Genomic DNA, 12493 nt, shown 5'->3' on the forward strand with positions numbered 1-12493 from the left:
TTATTTGTTTGATTATTGAGTGATTGTATTTGTAAGTCTATTGAATGACGAGGTGATGTTGGTGACGGAAGGGTAATCCCTGGATTACTTTACCTTGCCACACTAGTTGTCGGAGTTTGCGTGATGATGGCAATGGGGAGCTCTCCTCTCTACCTCTTATTATAAAAATAATAATATTAGAAGTAGTCAATTACAACAACTACAACCCAATCTGATAATGTATGATGTAACTAACTATTGATTGATTATGATTATATAAATAGTAATATATATATATATATATATATATATAGATATAGATATAAATATAGTTGTTGACTGTTGACTGTTGAATGTTGACTGTTGACTGTTGGGATTGATTGTTTGAAGATAATGAAATGGTGGCGCACGCGCCGCGGTTCTGATTGAGATCGGCGTGCCGCGTCGACGATGTAAAATAAAATCCCTCTTTGATTTCTTGCTTGCTTGCTGGCTTCTTGCTTTTGTTTGATTATCTGTATTCTTTCGTCAATCAACAACCCTTTTAGAAGTAAAGTAGTAATGTAAAGTAAAGTAAACTATAATGAATTGACTGAATGACAGACAGAATGATTGAATGATTGACTGACTGACTTTGAATGACACGAACCCGGGATGGTCCACAACTCATTCATTCACGCACTCACTCACCAACCATCAAGCAGCAGCAAGACACGTTCAAATCATCATTGAATCAGGACGGACTGAGAGGAGAGACAGAGACAGACAGTAAACCTACTATCCTTTATTTAATTTTATTTATATTAAATATTGAAGTGTATCATCCATCATTCATTCAATCAGTTGTGATTAGGTCGAGCCTACGTTCGCCCATTATGCAAATCTCTTTGATGTCCTCGCCCCGGCGCCAATCCATCATATATACTCCATGAGGAAACTTGCAAGTTGTTCAACTTTTTGCGAAGACCCGCGCGCTCAATTGGTCGACTTTGATTCGTGTGTGTGTGATTGAAGTGTTTGTTGACATCCATCCACCCTCGGTCCTCAGGTAGCCTCCACCCATTTCGGTCCGACGCTCCACACCAGCTGCCTATTGGTGATGTTGATGATGGTGAGTGGGGGGCAAGTTTCCCTGTAATGATTGGTGGCTTGTGTCCACCCGGGTAGGTGCAGAGCATGAAATGAACATTGATCTAGATTGGGCTTGTTTGTAAGCAGGAAGGTATAATATGCTTGGGCTGGGCAGTGTGTTCCCTCATCCGTAGGTCACAGATCTGGATCTATCACCATGCGTGCTCAACAACAAACACTACGGTGTAGATAAATAATGATGGGCTCTCACCTTCGTTCAGTTTAGTTCGTTCATTCGTTCATTCAATGATGTTTGGATGGATGGACCAACCAACATCCAATTTAAAGTGACACACCTATCACTTCCTCTCTTCAGCGATCGATTGTTTGAATGGAGGTTGTGTGAATGAGTGTAAGGTGGAGAGATTGAAGCTCATTGCTTAGGCAATGTTGATCAACTTACATTCTTATGTTAATGGGTTGAGTAATGTTTATAACGTCTCCCATTCTTTCCAACCATCTTTGTCGACTTGAACTCGAGACCTTGTCGACCGAAAGAATGATTGATTGAATGGTTGAATGGTTGAATGTGATTGATTGATTGGTTGATAGACTGAACAATTGATATCATTCAATCAATTGACCTACATTGTATGTCAATGGTAATAGTAACTGTTTGTTCAATCAATCAATCAATCAAACAATCATTATCATATGTAGTAGATAATAATAATACATACATATATATCAATTAATTGATTTTAATGGATGTAGGAAGATCGCCAATCAATCAAACAGGACATTGTAAGTTGGCTCATATAGTTTGATTGATTTCCAGTTGATGGCGCGGGTGTCACACGATGTTGTGCGTCGATTCGTTGAGATAGGCCATGAGGGCCGCCCAATGAAACAACAACTTTGAGCATAAGAATCTATTGATCAATCACTCCCCTCATTCATTCACGCACGCCCCGGATTACGCTACGACGCCACTCTGCTCGTTTCTACATACGTGTCATACCATCCATACCATCCAACCAAAGTTGGTATGAGTCAACGCTTTGACTTAGGTGTGTGGTGGTGGCGTGGGAGTTGATTGAGTGATTGAGTGAGTGAGTGAGTGATGTTGATTCAGGGAGTGGTGAGTGGATGGTTGTGGATGCGTCCGACCATGAGGGGTATGCTATGGGAAGTGAAGGGAAGTGAGAACGAGTTCTCTCAAGGCGTTTCGAGGCCGACATCAAAGATCCTCTCGCATCTCACAACTCACATATCACGTCTCACATCTCACTACACAAAGACAAAGACATTGACATAGACATACATACCTGGGCATGTAAGTATATTGTATTATATTTACTTATACAGATAAACAGATAAACAGATATAGATATATATATAACTTATAATTATATTAACATATTAATTTATTATTATTATTATGTCTTAGTACATTGGTACTAAATGTAAAGTGTCTCCCTCCATCCACATTCAATCATTCAATCAATCAATTACACTACTATGTCCACATACACATTCACTCACATGTGAAGCTTGATCACTTGATCATTGTCTGCCCATCCATCATAACTGTACAACTCGTCTATCCATCCACATCAATCCATGTCCATTCTTTCATAGTAATGTACACTGTTGCATCTTCTTTGACCTCTTCTTGCGCCTGCAGGGGTCTTTGCTTTGCATTTGCTTCACCAGTCGCTCAAAGGCAGAGGCTATGTTGACTCTGGTCTTGGCAGAGGTCTCGATGTATTCGACATTGCCACCCCACTTCTCCACGAGTTGTTCGGCCTCCTTGGCCTCGACCTGGCGCTGACTCTCCATATCACACTTGTTGCCCATCACTATCATCGGTATCTTGCATGTTGGGAGGTCCTTTACACGACAGACCTGATCCTTTATAGATTGTAGGTCATAATAGGTACTCCTGGCTGCAATACTATATACCAATATGAAGCCTTGTCCATTACGTATATACATATCTCTCATTACCAAGAAGTTCTCCTATATATATTGTTTGTTTGTTTGTTAGGTGTCGTTCATTCAAAACTTGTGACCAACTTACAGTTCCTGCGGTATCCATGATCTCCAACATGTAATGTTCACCATTTAGTTCCATGATCTTTCTATACATATCCTCTATTGTTGGATCATATTGATCAATGAACTCTCCATTGACATATTGTATTGTGATGGCAGACTGGATATATATATTTGGATGTTGATTGTAAAGTGTTAGTGATCAATCAATCATTTAACTAGTATATATGTCGACAAATACCTTTCCAACACTTCCACTACCCAGTATTACAATCTTTAAACAATTCATTATTATTATATATATCTATCTTTATTCAAACAAACAATCAATCAAAGTAACATGGAATGAGTGAGTGATGGAGACATCAAGCACAACAACAGCAACAAACATCACGATGAGGAATGGTAGTGAGTAGTAAGTGAGTGTCCTTTGGTGAAGAGAGGGAGACGGACCAGTCAGTCTGCCAGCCATCCAGCCAATCAGCCAAACAGCCAGAGAGGCCTCATACAAAGGCTTGACGCTTCCCTCAACACCATCACAACAACATACACACTACACACATACACAATGAACAAACACAGAGACACAACGATGGTAAGGTTCAGACGTTTAACCTATTCATTGATTGATGTACCACTGGACCATCCTTTCCATCCATCCAATACATCAACCTCATCGATAAAGCCATGAGGGCCTCAGGGGCTAGATCGAATAAGGTGGCGTGGGGTGATTGTGTGTGTGGTGGGGATCACCATGTCATGTGATTGAAAGTACTCTCAATTCCATTTGGGGGTGTGTCAGAGCTTGATCTGAGATGAGTGTGAGTGCCAAATGTGGATTGAGACCACGAGTTAACACCTTTGAGCTCAAAGCATCTGAGTTGGCTGGCTGGCCTAGCCATTCCAACTTTGACAACTATTCCAATCAACAATCAATCATTGTTGGTTGGTTGTCCAAACTCATTGAGAACTGAGTGAGTGAGTGAGTGAGTAATTGAGTAAGTGAGTGATTGAACTATTCTGACACTGAGTGTCATTGTAACACAAGAATGAAAGAAAGTATGAATGAATGAATAAATATAAGATATATTAGTTCCAATTTCATCCTCTTGAGACTGGAAATAGTATGAGTGTATGTATGTGAATGAATGAATGATTGGATGTTTGACAATGGATTCTGGAAGCTAGATACTGGATGATTCGAAGATATATTGATCCACAGATTTAACTTGTTCAAGGGTGTGTATTGGGTATTACAATCATTGGATGATGTACAGATAAAGATATGTTGTTGTTGGATTGATGATGTTCAATTCCATTATGTTGTTGATGGATGATGGATGGATGATGTGTGAGATGGGCTGATGAGTGGAGGTATAAGGAACTTATAATATCTCTGTATAACGACAACATGGTGTCGACAAGTACAAGAATGACATGCACTTGTAACAACCATGGTCTTAATATCTTACGACGGGTCTAATTCCCATTGGTCGAGTCTGGCACCTGATAGATCTATGTGTAGAGTGGACTGATATCCCGCTGCCCCCTTGGGAGACGGTACTCACATGAACACAAAGCATCTGTTACCCACCCACAATGAACTATCTATCTATCATCCATCGGGAGGGAGCACCTTTCCATATATGTTTTAAGGGTGGAGGGCTAACTGGCCAATGAGCCATGGTGTGAAGGTGAGAAAGAATGCATCGAATGGTCGACGCGTGTCCATATCGAAATGAGGAGACGACCCATACCGCCACCATCTGATGTATTCCGCATCGTCGTGCAGTGGAAGTGAAAATCGATGTTTGATCATCTTGATCCAGGCGGCCAACCTGCACCAATATAAGGGCCGGCCACCACTCCTTGATATTGTTTGTTTCTTTGTTTGATTGAATGCACTCTCCTCTCAATCATTCATTCTTTCAGATGTTGCTGTTTTGTGGATGTGGATGAAACAAACAACCAATGGAAGATGCCGTTGGTTCGTGGTGGATGGGGTGGGCAAGACCAAGATTACAAACAATGTTGTCAACATATTGCATCGATCAGCTGATGTAGCGTCCAGTCGTCCGGTCATCAGATGTAAAAGGCGAGTGTGTGTGAGTGAGAAAGAATGAATGATTGAATGAATGGTGGCTTTACAAATCCCCGCAAGCGATCAAAGGAGGGACCACGCGGACCACCGGCGGATCTACACTCGATCTGATTGGTCATGCACTAATATGGGAAATGCAAGGAGATGACATTCCATCATTTTGGCCGTGCTTGGCAGGGTGTCTGGCCATCGCAACCACACGACGCCAGTAACATCGTCGTTCGGCGTGCGTGGCAACAACAACAGCAATAAGCATAACGTGGTGATTTTGATTGTCGGGTGCGAGCACGCTGCGACGAGGAGCAGTGGAAGCCGTCCGCCTGTGAGGAGGAGGCAGGGAGCAGGAGATAAATTATTATTAATTATTAATTAGCGTTGGGGGGACTGGTGTTGATGGGCCAGGCAGGCGAGGCGTGGTGGAGACGGCGCAAGAGAATTCACCTAAGCTCTGCTCCCAACTACAACAAGAGATATTATTTATGTGTTATCAATCAATCAATCAATCAATCATGTGACTGACTGACTGAATGTAAAGTAGTCAGCTGATTGTGATTGATAGTTTGTTGTTGCTGTTGCTGTTATGTACGGTTCATGATGATGCTGTTGAACGAACTGAACTGACCATCACCTGACCTGACCTGAACGATTGGTCGCTGCTGCGCTGTTGTGTGTCCCTTCTAAAGATGATGATGATGAAATTAAACAACAAGCCAACCAACAAACGGTCACTTACATACTGCCCATCTCCCATCTACGTTCAACGGGAAGGAAGGAAGGAAGGGTGGGGAGGAACATGAATGAATCTGATGGATTGATGGATGGATTGATTGATTGATTATGATTGATTGATTGATTGATTATGATTGATAGATATGTTTGTCTGTTGATTTGATGGTCCTACCTACAACGGCCTCCTGGAGAATAACAACAACAATAGCTAACTTAACTGCAAGTCAAGTGGTGTGATTGGCATTCATCCTCGAATAGGTCACCACCAAACAACTATATATATAATACTTCCAAGCCTATTTCTTCTGATCTCCATTCTGCCAAAAGCAACAAAGAGATTAGAGTACGTCCAACTTTGTCAACTCCAGCTCCATCCTCCTCATTATCCTCGCAACAACAATCGCATCCACATACCTACATTCGCACTCTTCATCACTTACATACTCACTCACTCATTGTCTGAAGTGACATAGTCTATAACTTATCTATTATCAGCCAGCCAGCCTGCTTAACACCATCCAGCCAGCCAGCCAGCCACCCATCACTACACAACACTCACTTGATTACATCAATCAATCAATCAACCAATCAATTAGTCAATGTTTGTTCCATCCATGTTCTCGTAAGTATTCAGAACTCTGAATGTATGAGTTGCGTTCGCGCAGCTGACTTGTGGAGTTCGTAGCTCTGTGAACTCCAACCAATGCCCCTCTCTTGCCTTGTCGCCACTCAACAAACACACGCCCGCTGCCCACACTTCACTTGCAAACACAACAACAATCACTCCCTCACTCACACGCCACCCGCCATTCGACGACCAAGACTGGTCATCATGAGGGCAGCCCCGCATCCTCTTGCCCAAGTACATGCGTATGCCCTCAAATAGAACTCTCCATCGATGATGTGTTGATTGTGTTAATGCGTGTGTGTGTGTTTGATTGATGATACCCCAACCCGTTTTTTAACTGGTTGATCAAAAATGGAGTATTGGTCCTTCATTCTTTTGCTAAAAATAGTGAACTCGATGCCCATGCATCGATCTATCTTATTGTATCCTACGCGCCTGCACATGGCAATCTCAGAAATCACTTAGACCCGTGGTGTCCATCCATCTGCCTCCCACCCACCACGTCATATCGCCAGCCCATCCTCATTTGACAAAGCCCGATTCTATATTTAATAGCATAAATCAATCAGCTGATTGAATATATTCTTATGAACAATCTGTGTAACTGGCACTGGAGGCCTAAGCTGGTCCTCAAATTGGTGGTGACTGCCCAGTGTAATCAGCTGTTGAGGTCAACCAATCAATCAATCAATCAATCAACCAATCAATCAACTCAACTCAACTCCACTTCACCTTTAATTCCTCCTTCACTCTCTCACTCTCAGGACATTCATCTCCTACCCTGACGTCATCACTTGAAATACATTTACACACTTATACACATTTACATATACTACCTTCAATTTAAAATGAGCACATTATCTGACACTCTACCTCTGGCCTCTGTTGGCCTTACACACATACCTGATAGCTATCAGAACTGTACATACATGTCGGACATGGCAGCCCCTGCCTCTCCCTCAATCAACCCTACAACAACAATACTCAGTTTGATTGAGGGCACCACCCTCACCAGTCTCAAGTCAGGTGACATTCTTGCCGACATTGCATCCAGTTGTCTACAGACAATCTCACACATTGGTGATATTGTAAGTGTGGACAGAATTATTACCAAGTCAGCTGACATGGAGCAAGTCAGCTGACTTATCAGCTGACATCAGTATTGTCACATGACACTAACAAAATGCAATACCATAACAATCATTAGTGTACTCCATCCAATGAGTTATTCTATGCACCAAACAAACAAGTACCAAAGATGCCAATTGGAGATTATATTACAAGATTGGTACAATACTCACCGGGCTCAAAGTCTTGTTTCATTGCAGCATTGATATACATGGATAGGATGGTACTGGAAACTGGTTTCATCCTAAGTTCCTACAATATACATCGTGTTATCCTCACAGCTCTCCTAATAGCCACCAAATATCTTGATGACATGTAAGTTAACTTACAACTACAACCTACTCACCTAAACTCATACTAACTTCCGACTCACTTAGCTTCTATGACAATGAGTATTACTCAAGACTTGGAGGCATCAACATTAAAGAGATGAACCAACTAGAGTTGGACCTCTTGAATGTACTTGGATTTGCTGCTTCATGTCCACAACATCAATTTGACCAATACCTGTTAGCCATAGAGTCATCCCGTCTGAGATCACTGGTACACCTCAACCTGATACCAACACTCCAGGAGGCATCAGTGTCTGAAGGTAGCCAGAGTCCAAAGACTGAACGTAGCAAACGTAACTTTGATGACATGGTCAGAGGATGAATCCCATCGCCATTCATTGTTGGCCATATTATTATATACTATCTCTATTACTACTTATTTATATAACCATCCATATAACCATAATTCAATCATATAACATTATTATTATTAATTTATTATATAGTTAAATTCAACTGTAATATATATCAATCAATCAATCTTATCAATCATATCAATTATATTCAATCAAATATATGACAATGCCTAGCTTGATATTCATTTATCCAGCAAGCTAAATGCATGCTATAACACAAACAACTTGTACCATTACTCCATAATAAAGCACCAATATAACTTGGTGCAAGATCACTCGACAATAGTTGTTGAGTAAACAATGTAATCAATCCATCCTATTCTACCTCTTATCTCATTACTGCTTATACTAATCCTTAGTTTGTGTCAATACTGGCGATTTGGTTGGAAGTCAAAGTCAAAGTTAACAAATGTGACGAAGAGTGAGAGAGACAGGTAGTGATAGGTTGTTCATTCATGTACATAAGCGACAGTAGAGTGCACTACTGTATTGTCGAGTTTAATCATATTGTGTTAAGACAGACGACTGACTAGCTATCTGATAGTCTGGTCCAACTTAAAGTTAATCATCTTTGGATGATGATAATGTGGGCGGATGTCCATCATTCGCTCAGTTGGCCTTCATCTTGATATCATTGAATAGGGCTGCTCGGTTATGTTGTTGTATCCTTGTATCCTCTGTTATAATTGAGTTGTATTGTTTGTTAGATATATGTGTACAATTCAATCAATCATTCGTTTAAACATACCTTCAATGAGTGGAGCGGACTTGTCGTTTACTTGAGGTACTGGATTCAATTTGTAATAAGTGGCTTCAATCTCATGTAACAGATAACAATGATCATTCTTCTTAATGTGTATGTTTGCTATAGTGGAGGGTATGATATGAGCAATTGGTCATGCTAGCTTGCTATCTCTTGTATAGTATTACTCACAGTCAATGAGAGGTACAGATTTGTCCACTGTATATGTTTGCTTCAAAGCAGTACCCAGTTGAACCTCTTGGAATAGTTGATCAGACATTGTATCTTAGTAAGTAGTATATATGATGTTATGTTATTATTACTATAAATATAATAAGGCAGCAATGATTATGATCATAACAAGGCAGTAAGAGAGGGAGTGAGTGAGTGTGAGCAAGTGCTAGAGTGATCTAGTGAGCCAGTGAGTGGCAATGAGGGGTGTGAATGATCATCGTCTTTATCAACACACACGCATGCCTTAACTCTTGGTAAATACTCTGAACGAAAGGTTATCGTTCTTCCACGATTGATCAATCGATCAAACACCCTCAAAACACCTTCAAATTAATTTGATCGACACAATCGTCATCATCAATGGGCGATCATGGTTATTGATCAAATTGGAACTCATACTTTCAAAGCTGTGTGTTAGATAATATCTTTACAGTTGTGCATTATTTATAACTGTTTAATATTATTTAGTATCTATTATTATTATTTTTTATTAGTTTCGAAGTTCAATTAATGTATTGGGATAATTTTTTATAGTTCTTCACAATGGGTAAAAAATTGATCAACAAATGGACTTCTGATTTTTGTGTGTAGAGTCTTATTAATAAGTTGAGTGTCCAGGATGAAGGGTCGCAGGTTATTAATTTGGATTACTATCCAAACCGAAGAGACATAATACACAAAATCAGAAGGACTAAAAAATTACAAATATCAATAGACTAAACCAAAATATTAATACGAATACCAATACAAATACAAATAAATAATATCAACATATATATACAAATAATGTCAATTTCTTCATCATCAATTTTAAAACAATTATTCATTGTTGGAATAATAATTATATCAATTAATTATGTCAGTGGAGATTATGTATATTCGGAACCATGCCCTAATTCACAGGGTATATTATATATGTATCGTTTAACTGATGTTTGTGTAAACAATACCACAATGAAATGTGATTATGAACATGGACATATAATATCTGAAGAGTTCATAGATGGAACATGCACTGGAACACCAATACAATCAATTAATATTACATTCTCTGATTGTACAGCTGATAGCCAAACAATGACCTGCGTTACCAACATGAATATTCCATCACATTCAATTACAACCAATATATTTGAAGGTCCATCATGTGCTGGTACACCAGTGGCTACATTATTCATACCATCAATTGGATGTATATATGGTACTGTTGTAACATGCAACTCAACAACAAGTAGGACAACAATGTTTGAGAATTATGACTGTACTGGCAGCCAACAATTCAGTTATGTTGGTGATATCAACACCAACTGTCAACAAACTGGATCAGATAACTCAATGATGATTCATTGTTAACTCATCAAACAAAATAAACTTCTATTCATTAATTATCCATTCTCACTCCCTCAGACAATTTGGCACTTGATCACTTAATCACTAAATCATGGAACTATTCCACTCAACGAATATTTTTGAATAATGATAGATACATATTGCTATTTATTTAAAGTTAGGCTAACCTTAAGAAGGAGAGCAATTTAGAATGCCAAGACGGCAGCCAGGAGAACACCACCAACCAATCCAGAGACAACTCTTGATGCACTTGATCCGTCATTTCCACCGGCTGGAACAACATTCTTGCCAGAGATTATGTATATTCGGAACCATGCCCTAATTCACAGGGTATATTATATATGTATCGTTTAACTGATGTTTGTGTAAACAATACCACAATGAAATGTGATTATGAACATGGACATATAATATCTGAAGAGTTCATAGATGGAACATGCACTGGAACACCAATACAATCAATTAATATTACATTCTCTGATTGTACAGCTGATAGCCAAACAATGACCTGCGTTACCAACATGAATATTCCATCACATTCAATTACAACCAATATATTTGAAGGTCCATCATGTGCTGGTACACCAGTGGCTACATTATTCATACCATCAATTGGATGTATATATGGTACTGTTGTAACATGCAACTCAACAACAAGTAGGACAACAATGTTTGAGAATTATGACTGTACTGGCAGCCAACAATTCAGTTATGTTGGTGATATCAACACCAACTGTCAACAAACTGGATCAGATAACTCAATGATGATTCATTGTTAACTCATCAAACAAAATAAACTTCTATTCATTAATTATCCATTCTCACTCCCTCAGACAATTTGGCACTTGATCACTTAATCACTAAATCATGGAACTATTCCACTCAACGAATATTTTTGAATAATGATAGATACATATTGCTATTTATTTAAAGTTAGGCTAACCTTAAGAAGGAGAGCAATTTAGAATGCCAAGACGGCAGCCAGGAGAACACCACCAACCAATCCAGAGACAACTCTTGATGCACTTGATCCGTCATTTCCACCGGCTGGAACAACATTCTTGCCAGAAGCCGGGGCAGACTTGGAGCCAGTCTCAGATGGGGTGACAGCCTTGGATCCAGTCTCAGTTGGTGCAGCCTTGGAGCCAGTCTCGGCTGGAGCGGACTTGGAGCCAGTCTCTTGGGTGACAGCCTTTGAGCCAGCCTCCTGGGTAACAGCCTTGGAGCCAGTCTCCTCAGTGGCGGCCTTTGATCCGGTCTCCTCAGTAGCAGCCTTTGAGCCAGTCTCCTCAGTGGCGGCCTTTGATCCTGTCTCCTCAGTAGCAGCCTTGGAGCCAGTCTCAGTTGGGGCAGCAGCAGATGCTGGGGCAGCAGCAGATGCTGGGGCAGCCTGTGAACCAGTCTCAGTTGGTGCAGCTGCTGATGCTGGAGCAGCTTGTGAGCCAGTCTCGGTTGGTGCAGCTGCTGATGCCGGGGCAGCCTGTGAGCCAGTCTCGGTTGGCGCAGCTGCTGATGCCGGGGCAGCCTGTGAGCCAGTCTCAGTTGGTGCGGCCTGAGAGTCGGCATGGACCATAGCGATGGCCAACAGGACAACCAAAAGGAGAGTAATAATTTGAGTTCTCATTCTTGTATTGGATTGATTGATTGAGTAAAAGTTGAAAGGTTATGAAAGTCTTTGAGTACTTTAGATGCTTTAGAATACTAAATATTGTTGTTGCTTAGTATTGTAGTTGAGTTTGATGATATCAAGTGACAGTCAGCGTCGGTCTGGATTTATACATGATG

General features: G+C 40.4%; 4 protein-coding genes across 4 annotated transcripts; 1 reads left to right on the plus strand and 3 right to left on the minus strand.

Annotated features, from left to right (window-relative positions):
• Positions 1–2685: 2685 nt before the first annotated feature.
• SAMD00019534_010790 (hypothetical protein) lies at positions 2686–3397 on the minus strand (the record flags this gene model as incomplete). The annotated part of the gene is made up of 3 exons (XM_012903046.1): positions 2686–3072; positions 3134–3268; positions 3350–3397. The coding sequence occupies 3 exons, from the start codon at positions 3395–3397 to the stop codon at positions 2686–2688; spliced, it is 570 nt and encodes a 189-aa protein (XP_012758500.1).
• Positions 3398–7414: 4017 nt separating this feature from the next.
• Positions 7415–8348, plus strand: SAMD00019534_010800 (hypothetical protein; the record flags this gene model as incomplete). The annotated part of the gene is made up of 3 exons (XM_012903047.1): positions 7415–7654; positions 7774–8009; positions 8072–8348. The coding sequence occupies 3 exons, from the start codon at positions 7415–7417 to the stop codon at positions 8346–8348; spliced, it is 753 nt and encodes a 250-aa protein (XP_012758501.1).
• A 643-nt stretch (positions 8349–8991) lies between these two features.
• Positions 8992–9404, minus strand: SAMD00019534_010810 (hypothetical protein; the record flags this gene model as incomplete). The annotated part of the gene is made up of 3 exons (XM_012903048.1): positions 8992–9059; positions 9131–9247; positions 9317–9404. 3 exons carry the CDS (start codon positions 9402–9404, stop codon positions 8992–8994), a joined length of 273 nt encoding a protein of 90 aa, XP_012758502.1.
• Positions 9405–11669: 2265 nt separating this feature from the next.
• Positions 11670–12281, minus strand: SAMD00019534_010820 (hypothetical protein; the record flags this gene model as incomplete). Its single annotated transcript, XM_012903049.1, has 1 exon — positions 11670–12281. One exon carries the CDS (start codon positions 12279–12281, stop codon positions 11670–11672), a length of 612 nt encoding a protein of 203 aa, XP_012758503.1.
• Positions 12282–12493: the final 212 nt, after the last annotated feature.

Source organism: Acytostelium subglobosum (genome assembly GCF_000787575.1).
Source record: "Acytostelium subglobosum LB1 DNA, scaffold: scaffold2, whole genome shotgun sequence".
NCBI lineage: Eukaryota > Evosea > Eumycetozoa > Acytosteliales > Acytosteliaceae > Acytostelium > Acytostelium subglobosum.